Source organism: Phascolarctos cinereus, unplaced genomic scaffold (assembly GCF_003287225.1).
Source record: "Phascolarctos cinereus isolate Bilbo 61053 unplaced genomic scaffold, phaCin_HiC Scaffold_726;HRSCAF=1367, whole genome shotgun sequence".
In the NCBI taxonomy this organism is placed as follows: domain Eukaryota; kingdom Metazoa; phylum Chordata; class Mammalia; order Diprotodontia; family Phascolarctidae; genus Phascolarctos; species Phascolarctos cinereus.
Genome location: NW_027556098.1, coordinates 333,826,687 through 333,847,956, shown reverse-complemented (window position 1 = coordinate 333,847,956; position 21,270 = coordinate 333,826,687). Strand labels below are relative to the sequence as shown.

Sequence of the window (21,270 nt, the reverse complement as noted above, 5' to 3'; positions counted from 1 at the left end):
GGTTATACGGGTCAACATCAAAGATAAGTTTTGACCCTCGGCCTATCTTATTCCGGTGGCAGTGTTCTTTCTTCTGTACTACACTGCTGTCCCAAGATCATGATTATAGCATCCCTAGTGTCTTGCACAGTGCCCGGCAAAGTGCCCACTTAATAAATGCTTATTGATTGATTGATATATCTAGAGCTAGAAGTGACCTCAGAGGTAATCTAATCTAACCCTTTCATTTTAAAGATGAAGAAACTGAGGCCCAGAGAGTGACGTAGGCAACTTGTACAAAGTCACCCAGGTAATGAATAGCAAAGCTGAAATTTGAGCCCAGGTCTTCTGCCCTTGGGGGCAGCTAAGTGGTGCAGTGAAGAGTGAGCCAGGCCTAGAGTCAGGAAGAATCTGGCCTCAGACACTTACTAGTGGCATGACCCCAGGCTAGTCACTTAACCCTGTTAGCCTTAATTTCCTCATCTGGAAAATGAGCTGGAGAAAGAAATGGAAAACCACTTTATTATCTTTGCCAAGAAAACTCCAAATGGGGTCACTGAGAGTTAAACATCACTGAAATGACTAAACAACAGCCACCTCTGTCCATTGACTCCAATTCCAGGACCCTTTCCATAATATCATTTTTCCTGTTCTAATTTGCAATTAAACAAAATTAAATGAGGCAAGTTCTCCCTAATCTACACTGTGCATGTCACAACAGCCTTTGCCAGCTATTTCATTTCTTCTAGCATATTAGAAGGATACTCCAGATAATCACATTTGCCCAAGCACTCATGTACTGAATGAGGACTTGAACTGAACTGAGAACTTCAAATGGAAAAGAAACCACATTAAACTATTAAATTTAAATATTAATTTGTAGTAATTGAAGAACTAAACATTTATTAATATTATTGTTATTTTTATTGTTTAGTAGTAGTAGTAGTAGTAGTAGTAGTTGTAGTAAAGGAAAACATCCTTTTCTTCACTAATATTCTCACTTGATACCTCACTGTTATATACATGTATCCCTGGGATCACAAAAGCTATTCCAGTATGTTAAGGATTCTTAATCTAGAGTTTATTTTATTTTTAAATTTTGATAACTCTTTTTCTATACAATCGGTTTCATTTTGACATCCTATGTATTTTATGCATTTTAAAACTTTCTTTTGAGAAGGGGTTCATGGACCTTACCAGTCTGCCAAACAGGTCCATGATACACAAAAAGGCCAACTTGGTAAATTTGGGCTTCTCTTGCCAAGTTGAAAAGGCTTTCAGTATAGGGCTAGTGACACAGTATGTCTCTGTTTGAGTGTCAGCCTGGCTAAGTTAGAGAGGCTCATTACTAGGTTGTTCACAGGGTGGTGAATGTTCAGAAAGAGAGCAACTCTCAAAGAATAGATATTAAGGGAGAAACTGTATGTATGACCTGAGGTTGATGGAAGGAGTACTCACACCAACAAAATGACACATTTACCAAGTATTGAATTATTTGAGTTTTTTTTTCTTTTTAAACAAACAACTGATGAACTCAGATTAGAAGGAATGTAGGACATTAAGACATCCTCAAAAGCTAAACAAAAACAAATAATTCATTCAGTTTGAATTCTGGGAGTAAATAGCATTCTAAAGACCTGAAAGGTTTTCATTGTAATTTACAAAGGGACATAATTTGTAATTAAGGACTAGCTGGGCAAAGAGAGAAACTACCTCAATAGAAACATTATCTTTTCTACTGTGCTTTGTCACATGATAACAAACAACTCTTTCTTTTCCTTTTTTTTTAAACTCAGTTTTAGAGTTTAGAAAATGCTTTATGTGCATTAGTCTCTCCTTGCTGTTCCTTCATCAAGGAACTGCATCTCTCAACTTTGTGTGTTTTCACTGACTGTTCCCACATCTAGAAGACTTCTTCCTCATCTCTGCCTCTTGGCTTTCCTGGCTTCCTTCAAGGCCCAGGTAAAACCTCACCTTTTGACATAAAACTGTACATACCCTTTGATCCAGCAATATCATTACTATGTCTGTATCCCAAAGAGATCATAAAAGATGGGAAAAGGACCCACATGTACAAAAATATTTATAGCAACTCTTTTTGTGGTGGCAAAGAATTGGAAATTGAGGGGATGTCCATCACTTAGGTAATGGCTGAACAAGTTGTGATATGTGAATATAATGGAATACTATTGTGCTATAAGAAATGATGAGCAGTAGGACTTCAGAAAAATCTGGAATGACTTACATGAACTCATGCTGAAGGAAGTGAGCAGAACCAGGAGAACATTATACACAGTAATAACAACACCGTGTGATGATCAGCTATGATAGATTTAGCTTTTCTCAGCAATGCAATCATCCAAGACAATTCAAAAGACTCATGATGGAAAATGCTATCCACATCCAGAGAAAGAACTATGAAGTCTGAATGTGATCAAAGCACATTATTTTCACTTTTTAGTTTATTTTTTTTTCTCTCTTTCTTGTGGTTTTTCCTTTTCGTTCTGATTCTTTTTTCACAACACGACTAATGTGGAAATATATTGAACATGATTTACATGTATAACCTGTATCAGATTTCTTGCTGTCTTGGGGAGGGGGTTAGAGAAGGAGGGAGAAAAAATTGGAAATCAAAATCTTATAAAAGTGAATCTTGAAAACTATCTTTATGTGTAATTGGGAAAATACTATTAAAATATATACTATTAAAATAATATAATTAAATCAAGATGAAATACAGGGTGGAAATGGCTTTGTTCACTTTAAGTAAAAAAAAAACAAAAATATCGATTTGTATTTTAAGCCTGTAAGTCCTTATGAAGCTTGAAAAAAAATAAAATTTCACCTTTTATAGGAATCTTTCTCATTCTCCTTATCTCTAGTGCCTTCTTTTTATTGATCATTTATTTTCCTGCAGGTAACTTGTTTGTACATAGTTGTTTCTGTGGTATCTCCCTCTTCAAACTGTGAGCTCCTTTAGAGCAGGGACTAGCTTTTGCCTTTCTTTGTATCCTCAGCGCTTAGCACAGTGCCTTGCACATAGTAGGTGTATAATAAGTGTTACTTACTAAACAATCCAGAATAGAGTTTACCCAGTTATTATTTCTTGATGAGGAAAATGAAAGTCAGAAGATTAAGTTATTTGCCCAAGGATACACAGTTGGACAGTGACAAAAGTGGGACTAGAGCCCAAGCTTTTTGATTCATTTTCCATTTACTTTCTAATGAGTCTCCTCTTGGCTGCTTTCCTTTCAACAGTATCATTGCTCAGACACACACAGCCAGATATACTACCTGGACTGCTATCCATTGGTTTGTAGAGTAAGGTTTGCAAAAAAAAAAAGAAAGAAAAATTTTAAAAAAAGGTATTTTGAAAAAGAGGAAGGTAAGACTCCCAGAGAATTTTGGGAAGCCAGCCTGAGGTTGGAAAGGAAAGGATCTGCTCTCCCATTGGTGAGCCTTTTTTTTTCTTTAACAAGAAACTATTATCTCAAAACTATAGAAAATAAGGAAAATATTTTGTCCTCTAACAGCTTTCCCTATCCACCCTGCCACAACACAACACAACACAACAAACAAACAAAAAACAATCCAGACACACATATCCTCATTGCCTTGTTAACAGAAGATCTCTAGGGAAGGATTGATGGGGTAGGCCAGTGACTCCTATTGCTTTGATACTCCATTTTCAAAAATTGGGAATTATTCTCCCTTTGGTCTATGAAGTCAGGATGCTGGTGGTGGAGGAGAAAAGAAGGTAAAATTACCATCTCTTCTCACCTGTTGCTTAAGGTACCTTATGGCCTAATGTTGCCCTTTGGTTGTCCAAAGTCTCCCACTTTCGACCCATCCAGTCTTACTCCACTTCCAGAATAGCCATGCTCCAAAATTATTTTTATCTGCTTATTCTCCATCTCTGCAATCAAAACTCATTTCTTTTCAAATTAAATCTTAATGAGTCATTAGGAAATAATACTAAAGTGTTATTGATTGATGGAAATAAGACTGGATTTGTGTTTTCAAGGCCACAGGGTGAGGAAACTCCTTCTACCAATGCAGGTTGGCAATATTTACGCAATTTGCAGTCTTGGAGATTTGTCTAGAACACTGATAGGTTAAATGAATTACCTGGATCATACAGCCAGTATGTATTGGGATGGGGCTTGAACCAAAATTTCTCTGGAGTGGAGGTAGTTTCTTTATGCACTATATCAGTGGTATCAAGCTCAAATAAAGATGGTGGCAATGAAACCATGAATAAGTATCACTGTAGGCCACATATTGACTTAAAAAACCACATACTAATATTATCTATGTTTTATTGTACAGGCATACCTCAGAAATATTGTAGATTCAGTTCCAGACCACCATAATAAAGTGAATATTGCAATAAGGAAATTATTGCAATAATTTTTTGGCTTCACAATACATAATGAAAGTTATGTTTACAAAATACTGCAGTCTATCAAGTGTGCAATAGCATATGTCTAAAAATACAATGTACCTACCTTAATTAAAAATACTTTATTGCTAAAACAAATAAACAAACTGCTAACCATCATCTAAGCCTTCAATGAGTCAATCTTTTTCCTGGTGGAGGTCTTGCCTCCATGCTGATGACTGCTGACTGGTCAGGGTGTTGGCTGATGAAGGTTGGGGTGACTGTGGCAACTTTTTAAAATAAGACAATGATAAAGTTTGTTTCATCAATTGATTCTTCCTTTCACCTGAATACTTGGAAGCCACTGTAGGTTTATTAATTGGTCTAATTTCAATGTCGTTGTATCACAGGGAATAGGGAAGCCCAAGGAGAGGGAGAGAGATGGGGAATGGCCAGCTGGTGGAGCAATCAAAATACACACCACATTTATCAATTAAATTTGCCATCTTATAAGGGTGTGGTTTGTGTCTCTGAAAACATGTATAATAGTAGCATCAAAGATCACGGATCACAAATCACCATAACAGATATAATAATGAAAAAGTCTGAAATATTGTGTGAATTACCAAAAGGTGACAGAGAGACACAATGTGAGCTCTTGGGAAAATGGCATTGAAAGATTTGCTCAATGCTGGGTTGCCAAAAACCTTCAATTTGTAAAAACACAAACAAGCAACCCCCCCCCCACAATATCTGTGAAGCACAGTAAAGCAAAGAACAATAAAATGAGGTATGCCTGTATTTTTATTTATTTTGTGAAGTATTTCCCAGTTACATTTTATTCTATCCTAGTTCCAGTTTCACTCAAATGTGTTATGGGCTCCAGTTCCATGGGAATCATGATGCTGTGGGCTGGCCAGTATTTAATACCTCTGTTCTACATCACATTGCCTCTGGAATAACTGAGATACTCTCTTAGGCCTTTCAGAGAAGTTGCTTTCTAAAGAGGAGTCTTACTCATAAATATTTCTTTTGATGGATTTCAGGCTGTGTGGAGGAAATAAATGAGAGCAAAGAGGTCTTCTTAGTGTCCTAAATGGAAATGAATTTAAGTGTCTTCAGAAATGTCTCAGAATAGCACCCTGTTCTACCCAGTGTCTTCCTTCTCCTTTTGTCCCCTAACTAACCCTGTTTTTTTTTTCCTAGACCAGCTCTTTTTTCTTCATTTAATCAAGATTGTCTTGTAGCTCATTGATTCTCTTTAGACCCAGGTTTGTTTCCTGAGACCCAACTGTGGGATATTCACTCACCCTGTGACCCCAGGTTGATCCTGGATTGGTCTCACCTGAACAGAGAGCTTATTTCTTATTAGCTGGGCTATCAGCTCAACCCTTCCTACAGTTAAGTATTTTTCCTGGATTACATCTGAAGAAAGTGAGGATCAAATGGGGTTCAAGTGCCAACTCCTTACACTTAACTAGAAATGTGCTCATGTTCATGCAGATTCCAAGTACTAGTATTCTTCCTGCTCTACTTTACCACCTCTGACTTAACTCTATTTGGGTATTCTCAGTCTTCATGACTCCCTGTAGCAAGATCGCCTGTTCATGGGGCTATTGGGAAAAGCCAATTATAAGAAGCATTGTTAATACCTCCCACAAAGGGCTAAAGGGCAGCAGCAATAGAAAGCAATATGGTAAATCCTATTCAAAGCGACAGCACATTAAAAAAAAAAACAAATTTTGCTGTTTGAAACAGTAATTCATTAAATGTATATAAAGAACATAAGGAAAAAAAAGAAAGCTTTAAATTTTTTTTAAAGGCACAATTCCTTTACTCAAAATTTTTTTTTTCTGCTTTCTGCATAAGTCTCTTGCTTGTCTTCTCTCTCAATTTACCTTTTCACTGCCTAAGGAAAAATCTCTCGACTGACAAGTGGTCTGTAATTTGTTTTCTCTCTCGTGCTTCCTTCAGGTCCCTTCCCCCCCACCCGCAATGAATTTTAGGGATTCAACCTGCACCACACGAGAGAAACTTAAAGGACCCTAGAGATGTTAATCGTACTTTATTAGCCCATTATCTAATTTCACCTCACTTTCATTCTATTACTTTCTGGTCAGCCTTTTATTTGAGATACTTCAAGCACCCTTGGTCAATGAAACAGACCAGAGACCTTTCCAACGGAGAAGACTTTGAAGTGCTGAGGTAGTTTCCTGAGGTTTTTTTGTTTGTTTGTTTTAGGGGCTTTTAAATTGTAAAGCTGCTGCTGAAGCCTTAGGGGATAACAAAGGAAAAAAGTATGCACTGGTTTATCATCTTTATGATTTGCCTCTACCCTGGATTCCATATCCGGGCCTTGAGCAAGGAAGAGCTGGCTAAGGAATCTAAGAAGGGGAGTTTGCCACTAGCTTTCAAGGCTTGGACAGCAGAAATTCCTCCAGAATCAAACTTGCTTTGGATCAGTTTGCAACATTGATATCCAACAGTGTTTTAAGTGACTTCCACAGGTCACAAAGTAATTGTCTGGTGCTAGATTCGAACTCTGGTTTTCCTGCTGTTGAGTCCAGCGATTTATACACTGTGCCACCTAGCTGCCTCAAATTATTAATTTGCAACAATGATAATAAATCAAAAATAATGTTTTAAAATTAAAATAGTCAAATAATGAAGTCAGATTAGTTCAGTGGAAAAAGCTACGTTTTTAATCAGGTCAATGAGTTCAAGTCACTGCTTTGCTACCCTGTCATAATGTAAGTTTGACCAATTTTGTTCACCCCTCTGAGCCCCAGTTTTCTGATCTGTAAAATGAGGTGGGACAGGTGAAAGTGGCTTTATAATTTAGAGCATGCATCTCATATTGATGCATATATCATCCACCCATCAACCATCTTGTTGACTAATAATCATTTATTAAGCTTCTGCTCTATGCCAGCCACCGTGCAATGTGTTCAGGATAGAAAGAAAAAACAGTTGCTGCTCTCAAATAGCCTGCAGTCGAATGGGAGAGATGATATTCAAATAATTATGTACAAACAAGATATACATACACACACACATATACATATATATGACACATTTGAAGATAATCTAAGATAATTGACACTTACTAGCTGTGTGACCCTAAGAAAGTCACTTAACCCCAATTTCCAGAAAAAAAAATGTGGCTATTTTCATGTAGTTGAGTAGCACACAGAATACACACAATAGCTCTGATTCGGCCTAAGAGAAATGATGTTCACTGTAGCTAATTAGCTTTCTAACTGTGACCTAGGTAGGTTCTGCTCAGGAAATGTGATCAATGATTAAACGTTGCTAATCTGTTCTTCCCAGAGGTCTGAAGTTCAATCAGAAGACTTACTTTACTGGTACAAAAGTATTTTATCCCTAAGCATTTAATGAATCCAGATCTGTGCCAGAATTGTTTATATCCCATTTGGAAAGATTTAAAATCAAAGAGGGAGTTGTCCAGTGGGAGAAATTTGTCCTGTAAAAATGAGTCCTTGAACTGGTTCTATGGCAACATAGGAAGGACATACTACAAGTATGACAGACCCTCTAATCATGCAGTTAAATATGTGTGATAGTCACAGATTTACCAATCAAAAATGTTCCAGATTTACTTTGAAAGATAGGCCCCTGATTCATTGGGGAGCCAATTAATGGGGGAGGGGAGACATGAAGCAGCAAATTAAATGGTTTTCTGCCTCAATGTCGAACAGGGTTCTATGCACTAATTCATGTAGTAGTAGAAGACATGATAGACTCTTATAATAGGAATACAAGGAAGAAGATAAGAAAACCATCTACTCCAACCTTCTGGGGTTCAAAATGGTCATCCAGATTCTACTTGATTATCTCTATTCACAGGGAACTCACCACTTAAGAAGACAACCACTCCATTGTTCACCCAGTGTCATTGTTTAAACTTCTTCCTCCTATGGAGATGAATTCATGTCTTCTTCTTCCACTCATTACCCTACTTCTGCTCTAGGATCTAACAGAACTTAATCCTCTCTCACATTCATTCCTTTACACCATTCAGTCATTCAACAAATTTTATCCACATGCATTATGTGTAAATATTTGAAGAGATGTTCATGAGTTAACCCATTCATAAAGTGATCATATCTCTCTCATATACCTGGGTAAAAAGGATTCTGATGGTCTGACACAATGGAACATACTGGTAATTGCTTTATTAACATAGGTTTTACATAAAGATGTGTTACCCTGCTGAGAAGATAATATTCTTTAGACAACTCCTGTCATAGTTATTTTCACATAATCCCTATACCTTGATTCGTATGGAAACCCAGGAATGGGAGAGTTAGTGCCAAGAGTCTGCCTTACACAGATTAGACTCCTATTAGAAGCAGCTGACCTGCTTTCTTGGGGGGTGGGGGTGGTGTAGAGAGGAGATATTGTTTAAATATACTCACCAGGTGAAGGATCATATACTGAGAAGATTTAGCTCAAGCTCTGCAACGCTCAAGGTTTGTTTCATCCTCAGAGTTGTCTCTCTGCTTTTGCAATTAAGAACCAGCCATATTCCCAGGGCCAGAGTGATATGTACAGACCCAGGGAAGTTTTAATGGCTCCTTGAATAAGGCTACTTCAACAATAATCCCACTAAAGTTCTAAAACTGACTTTATTCACATTTGATCTTTAAACTGGCTCTAAAAATTTTTTTTCCAGTACTTTCCTAGCAAAATGTAGTTTGAGGAGTTCATTATTCATCAACCAAGTTCTGGCTTTTATAATTAATCACTCAAGTGTTTTCTAAGAAAGAAACCTAACATCTGACATTTTGGCAAATGTTCTAATCTGGTAAAGCTTTTAAAAATGAGAATATTGTCAGTGATTTTTGACCTATCTAGGACCAATTTAATTTTTTTAAGAAGGCTCTGGAAATCAGAAAATATCTCTTGTGGGAAACTTAACTGTTTCTATGGGTGCTCGTGGGCAGTTGTCAGTTTAAATCAGTTTCCTGTTTGCCAAGGAAGCTATTAATTGAAAGAGCCAGAGAGGGTTTGGAGTGGGGCAATGATCACTATAATTGCAATGTTTAGCAAAATAGATAGGCTTTGAAGAGGCTTCATTCATTCATTTAAAACATATTTCTGAAACATCTGTTAAGGTTGAAACATCATGGTAAGAGTGAAAAAAAGTGCTGGCTGTAGAGTCAGAAGGACGAAATTCAAATCCCATTTCTTTTCCTTCTTATTTGGACAACTTTGAACAAGTCACTTCTCTTTGACTCTCAAGTTCCTAAAGAGATCGGTTTTCAAATGGCTGTTTTTGTGTTTTGGCCTTTCTCAGTCTCCCTAGTACTTAGTAGTGCCTGGCCTGTAGTAAGCATGTAATAAATACCTTGTGACTGATTAACTGACTGGATCAAAGATCCCTGCCAACACTACACCTATGATCTCATGACACGTAGAATAAAGATGAATGATAATAGAATCCACGCCCGTACAGTGTTTACAACATAATAATGGAGAGAAGATAATTTACAAATAACTTTAAAACAATATGCAATGTGCTATGGCATAGGAGGGAAACAAATTCAATGCAACAAACATTTATTAAGCATTTCTCGCTGCGCTGGGTACTTGCTAGACATTAGGGGTACAAACGTTGCTTTTAAATGATACCTTGCTTTCTTGGAATGAAGAATACCGGACTTTAAATCCAGCCTCAGGAACCTACTAGCTACATTGACCATGGGCAAGTCAATTAACTTCTGTATACTTCACTTACCTCATCTGTAAAATGGGAATAATAATAACACCTACCTCTAAGGGTTTTTTTTTAATTTATTTTTTCCTCTCAGAATTTTTGTGAGAATCAGATGTGATGATATGTATAAAGTGCTTAGCAAAGGGCATGGCACACAGTAGATGCTATATAAATGCTAGCTATTATTACTGTTAACAATAATAGGGAAGACATAAAATGCTATGGAAGTTCAGAAGAAGGAGAAATCACTTCTAGATGAGGAAATATATGCTAAGATGGAAAATTTCCTCATCTGACAGCAGGGAGAAATTATGTTATATTCGTTTTTGTATCAATCCTACTGCCTGAGATGTTGTGTTTCACATGTTAAAAGACTTTTTTTTTAATAAATGAATGGATGAATAAAGTTCTAGTTAAAATCCTCCTCACCTTTTTATAGTGTTTTCTGAGGCCAGATTTGAACTCATGTCCTCCTGACTTCAGTGCCGGTGCTCTATCCACTGTGCATCTAGCTGCCCCAGGTAGCCATATTTGTAAAGTGCATTTGTGCTTTCATACATTTTGGTATAGGTGGGAGCCAAAGCATATGTAATGGGATGGGAGGGGAATAATCCCCACATGGAAGAGACTGGAGAGCCTACTTCTGGAAAGACATGTGCAGTGGAAGTCCCCATTGACCATTGCTCTCCCATTTCTGGCACGCATAGACATTTTGTGAGCTCCTTGAATGCAAAGACTCTTTCTGTATCCCTAACACTTAGCAAAGTACATGGCACATAGTAGGCACCTGATAAATGTTTATTGACTGACTTACTTACTGGTCCTGCTCTGCTTGCGAACCGTATAATAAAGAGACAGACTGCCGTTTGGCCCTGCAGCTAAAATTGAAGTACATTCAAAAGGCAATGACCAGCAAAGCTTAGTCCCTTGCTTTAATCTGTCTTTTCCTACCTCAGCTGGTGTTTGAATAAGAGAGAGTGATGTAAGAAGGGAAGGCCTCAGGCCCTCTGTATTTGAAGCTGACATGTGGCCCAGCAATATAAGCCTCTGTTTTTTGCATCTTTCCCTCTACTTTGTTGTTGTTGTTGTTGTTTCTTTCACGTAAAGGAGATTGGCTTACCTCATTTACGGTCAAGAGACCAAGAGACCAAGCTACCAACTCCTGGGAGTCAGGGTCCAGGGCAGGATTTCCTTTGTCAGTAAGGAGCGAAATCCCAAAAGATTTTCTTGACCTAAACCAGCAGTGGTTGAGATGTGGACTAATCCGTATCTTGGCCATTCCACACAAGAAAAGTAAATTTGGTGGCACAAATACCATGTGAAAAGTAATTTCCTTGAATTCACTGCCCTCAGGGATTGAAGTGGTAAGGGAAAGTGTCCCCCAAACGTTGGGAGGAGGTATTTGTACTTCTGTTGTGGCTGTATCTCTGCAGAGACTGTCCCTTTGTGGAAGCTAGTTTCTCTTTCTTGGTTGAATGGAAATGGAGTGCTAGTCAATAGAAGTTGGCAGCAGCAGAAAAATGCCAGAATGTGGAATTAAGTCTAAGTCATTGGGAAAGAATAAGCCCAACCCCCCAGGTTTACCCTGGTACCCCTGACAAAAACTAGACAGCCTCATTCTGGAGGAGAGAATCCAGAGTACAGCTATTGTGGATGAAAAATAAGAACCACAATCATTTCACCAAATCACAATGGGCTAACAATCACCCAGCCACTTGGTAGACTAATATTAGGAAATTCCCAACCCCTGCGCAAGGGCATGATAAAGCAGATGTTCTCGTCTACTGTTGCAATAATTACTTCTTGTCCATGGATAAAAGACCCTGCAGTTTTGTCTAAAAGGACTGCTTCTGCAATTATGTAAGTGTTTGTCTTGTCTCCTGCCTTTGAACATGGAATGTTTTCTGTTCTGACAATAGATCCTATCTGTTGCATTCCAAAAACTCCCCTTTTTTCTCCCTTGTCTGTTCTTCCTATTTCTTTGCTATGGATCCTGGGAAAGGTGTTGCTTATCTATGCTAAGTTATTGCATAATGCTGCTGATTGGCTGTGTACTCTAAGTGGGTCTGAGAGTTTATAAAAGCCAAATATTTACCCCAGGAATTTGAATTTGCTAATAGCAAGAGAAGGTTCCTTAGCAAGCTAATAAACTTTTTTAGTTTCAGGCCTCCTATTTTTGACTCAGAGTCCTTGGACCCTCCCTATCCATATGCCTCAGCCAAAAGGATGAGAGAATTTCCCAGCACTGGCACTTATAAATAGGTTTTGACATGTTGATTACATCATTAATTCGGTAAAAATGTACGTGTATGAATTTAACTTCAATATGACACAATTCACCTCTTCCTTTTTATCTTTCTTCCTTTGTATTTTTCAGATATTAGGACACATGGGCTATAAATATTAGAGGTATAATTTGAATGCAGGTCTGGAATCCAGGGTGCCATCCTTCCAGGCTGGCTACCTAGGTGTCATCCTCAACTCCACACTGTCGTCCCCATTCAATCTTTTGCCAAGGCCTGTGAATTTCACTTTTGCAACACCTATTAAACACCCCCATCCACCCACACACCTTCTCTCGTCTGACACTGCCACCACCCAGGTGCATGCATTCATCATCTTATGCAGGGACTATAGCAAAAGCCTTCTGGTGGGTCTGCCCACCTCAAGTCTCTCCCTACTATACTTCATCCTCCTTTCAGTCACCAAAGTGATTTTCCTATAGCACAGGTCAGAACATGTCATCTCCCTACTCAAAAAGCTTTTGTGGCTTCCTATCACCTCCAGGATCAAATAAAAAATCCTCTGTTTGGTATTCACAGTCCTTTATACCCTAGTTCCCTCCTACCTTTTCAGTCTTCTTACACTTTAGCCTTCGGTATGTACCCTTTGGTTCAATGACACTGGTCGTTCTGCAAACAAGACACTCCATCTCTTGTCTTTGGGCAATTTCTCTGACTGTCCCCCATTCCTAGAATGGTATCCTTCCTCATCTCTGCCTTCTGACTTCCCTGGCTTTACCTTTAAGCCATCTTCTGCAGGAGGCTTTTCCTACCTCCTGCTAATTTTCATGTTAATTTTTTTCCTCTGCATACAGCTTGCTTATAGTTATTTATTTGCTGTTATCTCCCCCATTAGATTACGAGTTCCTTGAGGGTAGGGACTATATTTTACATTTCTTTGTATTCCCAGCTCTTAGCACAGTGTCTAGCATATAGTAAGCCCTTTTGTTGTTGTTTGTTCATTTCAGTTGTGTCTGACTCTTCATGACCCCATTTGGGGTTTTCTTGGCAAAGATGCTGCAGTGGTCTTCCATTTCCTTCTCCAGCTCATTTTATAGATTAAGAAACTGAGGTAAATAGGATTAAATGACTTGTCCAGGGTCACACAGTTAGTAAATGTCTGACACTAGATTTGAACTTGGTAAGAAGAGCCTTCCTGACTTCAGGCTGAGCACTTTATCTATAGTACCACTTAGCTGCCCAGTAAGCCATTAATAAATGTTTATTGACTAATTCACCTCTGAGGCAACAGTGAGCTGATGAGTGAGGAGTGAAGTTCCACACTGATCTTTGAGATCAAGAATACTTCAAAACCCTTGCCCATAAATGAATTTTTAGGCATCTTTTCCTACAGTGAACATGAAGGGCAAGATGGAAAAGAGAGGGTAGAGAAGTTGGACATTCAAGCCTGAGGTTTTTGAGCTTAATGCTATTATATTATGTTTTGGTTTTCATTAGTATCTGCATTTATTTCATGTGTGAGTGAGTGAAGTTTTTGGGTGCACTTGCCCAGAGGAAAGAAGAAAGTTTAGGATTATGAGTGGATGGAAACACATAAACAAAGAGGGTTAAGAGGTTTTTGAAGGAATTAATCCATCATCTCAATTTAATTTGCAGAATCTGAGGCTCTAGGGCATGGTCTAGTAGTTCATGGCTAAGACTACAGGCAGGAAAGAAGAAAAGAAAGAAGGAAGGAAGGAAAGAAAGAAGAAAAGAAAGAAATAAGGAAGGCAGGAAGGAATGAAGAAGGAAAGGAAGGAAGGAAGAAAGAAAGGAAGGAAGGAAGGAAACAAGCATTTATTGACTAAATACTGTGTGCCAAGCATTGTGCTAAGTGCTTTACAACTACTACCTATTATTGATCCTCACAACAAACCTAGGAGAAAGGTGTATTATTATCCCCATTTTACAGCTGTAGTCACTGGGGCAGACAAATGTATTCACATTGGGCATATTCATACATTCAGAGTTTGAAGCAAACTGGCACAACTTCAACTTTCTGTGGCATCTGATGGTTCAATTAAATTTAATAAGCAGTTATTTAGCACCTATTAAATGTCAGGCATTGCACTTGGAAAGGAAACACAAGAACAAAGAAAAGGTCCTGCCCTCAAGGAACTGGCATTCTGTTGGGGGAAGGGGAAGAAGAATAACATGTTTCCACATAAGCAAATCAACAAATTACATAAAAACACAATATGTGCAAAGGAAATACAAATTATTTGTGGGGAAAATTCTAACATTTGGGAGTATCAGGAAAGGTCTTTTATTGGAGGCTCACACTTGAACTGAATCTTTAATGGATACAGTAATTTTAAATGGTAGAAGTGGTGCTATTTTTATCTTCATTTTACAGATGAGGAAACTGAGGGTAAGTGATTTGGTCTAAGGCTAGATTTGAACTCAGGTCTTCTTAGCTCCAGGGATTCTGTTCACTTTTGTTATCCTCTTATACAATATAAACTTTTTGAAGGCAAGGAGAATTTTTCATTTTGTCTTGTCGCTCACATATAGTAGATAATAATAAATGCTTGTTGGGCTGGACTGGACTGGATTTGTTATCTCAGCTTGAGCCTCAGTTTCCTCTTTTATTAAATTATGAGATTATACTGGTTTATTTCTAACATTCTTTTTACCTCTAACATTCTGTGAAAATAATTCACATTTCTACAGCTCTTTTAGGTTTACAAAGTTTTCTTCATAATAATCTTCTTCATAATAACGCATATTGTATTATCCCTGCTTTTCTGATAAGAAAAAACAAAATTTAGAAAGGTGAAGTGATTTGTCTCTAGTTATAAAGCTGGATACAAATCCAAGGTACGTGACTCCATGACCAACTGAGGGAAAGACGTTGATATGTTGGGGAATAAAATTCTAAAGGGCAGCATCATCTTAGGGAGCCCTTGTTGTCTTGAGATACATATAACGTAACAGTATGGCAAACTCATTAATTCTTCCATTCATAAAACAAATTTTTAGTACTTCCCACCAACAGATAGGACACATTTGCCCTTCTGCTTATCTATAGTAAATATTCTTCTCTTGATATAGTTATGAGACAAGCCTGTACAAGGTAACGAATGGATAATTTGACTTCTGAATTGCTCCCAATCCTATGATTTTGTGACACTGTCTATAATAGTAACCATAGTGGCAGTGACACATCTGTGGAGTCTTTCATGTAGCTATCCCTGGTGTTCAGAAATGGAAGCAAAGCAGTATGACCTGATGGGCAGCTTAGTATGGTATGAAAGAGCATTGGATTTGGAGTCAAAGAATTTGAGCTCAACTCTCAACCTTACTTCTACCTACCTATGTGACTTTGAGGAAGTTTCTTAATCTTTGTCTAGGCCAAAGTTGACTTTTGGAAAAATAAAGGATCAATGCCTAGAGACAGAAAGGACCTCAAGCAGCCAAGCTCTTCAATTTTATAATTGAGAAAATTGTAGGATGAAAACTTACCAAAGGTCAAGTTATTTGACCAGGAGGGTTAAATAATTTACCTAAGATCAAACAGGTAATAAATGTCTGAGGTGGAATTTGATTCCAGGGCCAGTGCTCCTACTTTACTGGGCAACTTTTAAGGTTCTTTCTAGCTCTAAATCTTATGATTCCATGGTAACTGCAACCCTCACTCCCAAGAAAGAGGGCCTAGATCAAAACATAACAAACTATAATAAAGTGGGGACTACTTCAGTACAGTCTGGCATACAACTTTATTTTATCGCAATGCACTAGAGAAATAGCTGCAACTTGAAGAATCCTGAAATTTGGTTGAACTTTCAATTAATCATCTATCATCTGAAGATTATGTTGTCACCAAATATTATGCCAAAAATACTGTTGAAGAGGATGATTTTGCAATCCACCCCCCTCCCAACTATACTGACCATAATACAGTCAACATCTGAGGAGAATGAAACATTACCTGGCTCAGCTAGGTAGGCATAATCATATCCCAGGTCTCTGGATGGAATAAAGAACTCTCCATTTGTGTAGACAGGGATGAAAGGGACCATGTAGGATTCACGGTTGTGTCCGATAGGTGCATTAGCTGCTGGGTAAACTTCTTGTAGTGGACGATGTCTTCGGAGCCACTGTTCAAAAATACTGCAGAGAAAACAGTGTATCAATCATACTAATATGTCCAATATATTATTTAGCATTGTTTACCAAAGGGATGTTTGTAGATTTTAAAGGAAAAAAAATCATAATACAAAATTTCAACCTTTATGGTATTTTTTGAATTGGGTAAAAATCCTTTTGATTCACAAAAATATCATGCAAATTGACCACACTTTGAAAAAAATTGGCAGACAGCTAAGCACAATACACACACACACACACACACACACACACACACACAAAGTTTATGCACTTGAAATAAACATGAGGAAAACTTTGAAGAAAAGTGTTTCACAAAAAATCAATAAAAATCCTACCAAAAAGGTGATATTCTGGATGATGTAGAGGGCTAATAATGATTATTAGTTGAAGGATAAAATAGAAGTTAACAATTGTTGGTTTCTTTAAAATGTATTTGTATTGAAATCTTTTATTTTTCTTAGTCTAGATTTCCTTATATCCTTCTCCAGATCACTATATCAGTCTTTTAAAGGGAGAGGGAGAAGTAAAGCTAATCCAAAATACCCCCTAAATCTGATATTTTATGCAAGTAACTATATCCAAGGATCCCAACTACTGCAAAAGAGCAAAGAAAGGCATCTTTTCCTATCTTTTCTTTGGAGACAAGTTTGTTATTTATAATTCTGTAGCATCCAAGTTCAATTGTTTTATGGTTGATCTTTCTATTTACATTGTATACATTGTATTTTTTTGGCACTGCTTCAATCACTTTGCATCAGTTCACAAAAGCCTATTCATGCTTCTTTTCATTAATCATAATAATAATTTATTATAGCTCAATAATATTCCATTATATTCATGTGGGAGGAAGAATGAAAGAAAACATTAGAGAAATTACTGAGAACAGTAATAAGATGAGTCTCAGGAAGAAAATAAAAAAAAACAAACCTAGAGGCTATATATATATATATACATACATATACATATATATATATATATATATATATATATATATATATATATATATATATATATATATATATATATATATATACATACATACATACATATATTTCAGGACCTTTAAGAAGAGAGTCAGGAGAGTGATTTTGAGATATTACTGTCATTAGCTTGGTCAACAATCCTTTTGCTCTACCCTTACTGGCTTCATATCTCTTTTTCAGTGTGATTATACTTTTTTTCTAATACTTTTCTTCTCAACCTCAAAAAAGAAAGGAAGAAAGAAAGAAAGAAAGGAATGAACAAAGGAAGGAAAGAAGGAAGGAAGGAAGGAAGGAACGAAGGAAGGAAGGAAGGAAGAAAGGCAGGAAGGAAGGATGCTTTTGGATTAGCAACATGGCAGTGGGAAAGGGAGGAAGATAGATATAATTATAAAGGGTTAATCCCTTCTCTCTTTCAGAGGAGAAGAGAAGGGCCAGGCACATGTCTTCTTATCCTGCCTTCTCCAGGAAGGAATCAAAGCCTCCCTCGGGGAGTGGTGATCAAAATTCCAGAGACATCTATAAGTGCTTCAAAACCTTCATTTAGGCAACATGTGGACAAACACAACTTACATGAGCAGCACAACATACCTCACATTCCTATATAGGAATTCCTATATTCCTCTCATTAGCCTGATCACTTTAATCTCAATACATTCTAGTTTCTTTAAAATCTAGATACATTTTAGGACTTTTCTCATAGGGTCTAATAGATATTCTTATGTTCTCTCTTGAGTCATTGTCTTGTATTTTTATTTAATTTTTCATGTGTATTTGTTTATCTCCTTAACTACATGGTTAACTACATGGCACATCACTTAACTTCTCAAAGCTTTAAGCAACTCAATAAGACTACAAGTTGCAGAGAAGGTACTGACTGAAGGTAGGGAGTTTTCTCATTCGGGACTTCCCAATTCCAAGGACATCTTGCATCCAGTTTCATTTCCCCTATTACTATGCAGAAGGGAAATGGGATATCTCCAGAGGAAGTAAATTCTCTGTCATTAAAAGTCTTCAAGCAAAAGCTAGACCATTTACTGGAAGACCACTCTGCTGTGTGGGGAGGGACCATATTTTACACTTCTCTGTATTGCTCACTCACAGCCTTATATGTGGCAGTAACTTAGTTATTTAAATGAATGAATTAATTTTTTTCCATCTTAAATTCATAAGGGAATATGCCTCTTTGAATTCCCCAGCAGAACAGACTATTGCTTCAAGGAACGATTTACCAATCTTTCAGTCCTTGGTTACCTATAAGTCTTCATGGAGTGAAATGGTCCCTAGATTTCAGATCAAAAGTCCTAGAGGTTCAAATTCTAGCTCTGCTACTTAATATTTCTGGGAGCAATTTATTTTACCTCTCAGAATTAAAGTACCCTCAGAAAATTGGGGTGCAGTAGAGTATGCGTTGGACTAGATCTCCAAGGCTCTTACCAGCCTTAAACCCTATGAGGATCAAAACCCATCCATTTCTATGATTTTTATATATAACTAGTTTTTCCTTAGCCTTCCTTTTATGTCCCATTACTAAATCTTGAGGGAAATTAGCCAAACTAATCGACAATTACTTTCTCCCTCTTCCTCTGTCATTCAACAACTCCATTATTCCCGTGCATACACCTTTCTCCCCAATGCAAATTGATTTTGTTGACATTCATTGGCACACCTTTGTCAGTTGTGCTCCCCAACCATTCCACAAGGTTGATAGTCTACTTGGGAGGCTTCTTTTGAACCTGCCACTCTCCCAATACTGGTTTAGATTTCAGAAATCTTGATTTTTAGTTGTTGTTGGTTTCTAGCTCCTCGTATAAATTGCTTGACCTTTATTCATCTCAATTTCTAGAAGATTACATTGCCTACCTCCTGCACATGATGGTTAGAAGGATAAAACAGGATGAAATACCACTGAGTTTTGAAAAGTTAAAAAGCACAATATAAATATAAAACTTTATTATTATGTGCCTCAAAACCTAATTTAAAAGGATCTTGTTTAGGACACTTCCTTGGACTTATTTAGGCTCTATCTCTCAATTATTGTTTTCAGTTTTGGATGCCACATTTTAGTAAATACATCAACCAGCTGGGCATTATCCGGAAGAGAACAATGATAATCTGACAGGCCTAGCCCATGCCCTAAGAGGATCAGTTATTGGAACTGGGAATGTTGTTCCTGGAGGAGGGAAGTATTTGAGAGGCTTACATGGCAGAGGAGTTACAATTGTCCTGCTTAGCCCCAAACTGAAGAGCTATCAGCTATGGTAGGAGTCACAAAGAGGCAGATTTAGTTTTGTTTTGGTTTTTTTTGTGAGGAAACACTTTGCTTCTTGCTGGTTATGTGAATCTATCTATCTATCTATTTATTTATTCATTTATTTATTTATATTATTATTATTTTAGGCAATTGGGGTTAAGTGATTTGCCCAGGGTCACACAGCTAGTAAGTGTCAAGTGTTTGGTCTGAGACAAGATTTGAACTCAGGTTCTCCTGACTTCAGGGCCAGTGCTATACACACTGCGCCACCTAGGTGCCCCTGGTTATGTGAATTTAGGCAAGTCACTTAATCTCTTAATACTTTAAGCAACTCTTTAAAATTGTAAGGGACAGAAAGGGTGCCAACCTACATTGTTAGAGGGGATTTCCTCACTCAGGAATTCCCACCACCAAGGACACCTAGGTATAGTTTAATTTTTCCTATTCTAATGCAGAAGTGAAATATGATAGCAGGGGAGGAAGTAGGTTCCCCACATTGAAGATCTTCAAGGAAAGGCTAGAAGATCTCTTGCTGAGTATGTTGCCGAGAAGAGTCTCATTGGACTAGACAAATTTTGAGGTCTCTTCCACCTTTGAGATTCTGTTTAGACGATCCTTTCCTCCTGTTCTATATCTCTACAACTCAAGTTGAATCACATCAAATCAAGTCAACAGACATTTATTTAAAGCTTAATATATGCTGGGCACTGTGCTAAGCACTGGGATACAAATAAAGGCAAGTATAGTGGTCCCTGCTCACAAGGAACTTACATTCTAACGGGAGAGACAAGAAGGAAAGAAACACTCATTTAAATGCCTACAATGTGCCAGGCACTCTGCTAAGGGCTTTATAAATATTATCTTATTGGATAATCACAGTAACCCTAGGAGGTAGGTGCTCTTATTTTCCCCATTTTATAAGCGAAGAAACTGAGGAGCTAGGGATGCAAGAGATAGAGTGCTGGCCTCAGAGTGAGGAAGACCTCAGTTCAAATCCAGCCTCAGACACTTGCTAGCTGTGTGATCCTGGGTAAAGTAATTTGATATCTATTTGCTTCAGTTACCTTAACTCCAAAATAGGGCTTCCTCAACTCCAAAATAACAGCTTCTACCACACAGGATTGTTGTGAGGATCAAATTAGATAATATGTATAAAGTACTTAGTCCACTTCCTAGCAGTATTAGGTACTATATAAATGCTTATTGCAAATTCAGTGATTTGTCTAGGGTCACACAACTAGTGATTGAATTGAATTTGAATTGAAGTTTTCTTGACTCCAGGCACAGCAATCTAATGACTAATTGGTAGGGTCAAGGAAACACCTATGTATTTAGAAGATCTAGGCAGTGCAAAGTGGCCCTTATTGATGCAAGTTTTAAATTATAGGAAGTTGAACATCACTTGTTAAATTGTTGTCATAAAAATATATTTTCAGGTGCCTTTTACGTGTGGTCCTTAACTTGATTTTTATTTAAAGACCACTTATAACTGACATGGTACTCTCTCAAAATGTTACAGGGGTACAATGAAGACAGTCTTGGAC

The 21,270-nt window shown here is 37.5% G+C and overlaps 1 protein-coding gene across 1 annotated transcript in view; it reads right to left on the bottom strand.

The window, feature by feature from the left end:
• The window catches only part of TYR (tyrosinase), a 167,037-nt gene that overhangs the window by 5,912 nt on the left and 139,855 nt on the right, over positions 1–21,270 (bottom strand). The window contains exon 4 of the mRNA XM_020993647.2: positions 16,314–16,495. Coding sequence (XP_020849306.1) covers positions 16,314–16,495 — 182 coding nt within the window. The remainder of the gene's footprint in view (positions 1–16,313; positions 16,496–21,270) is intronic.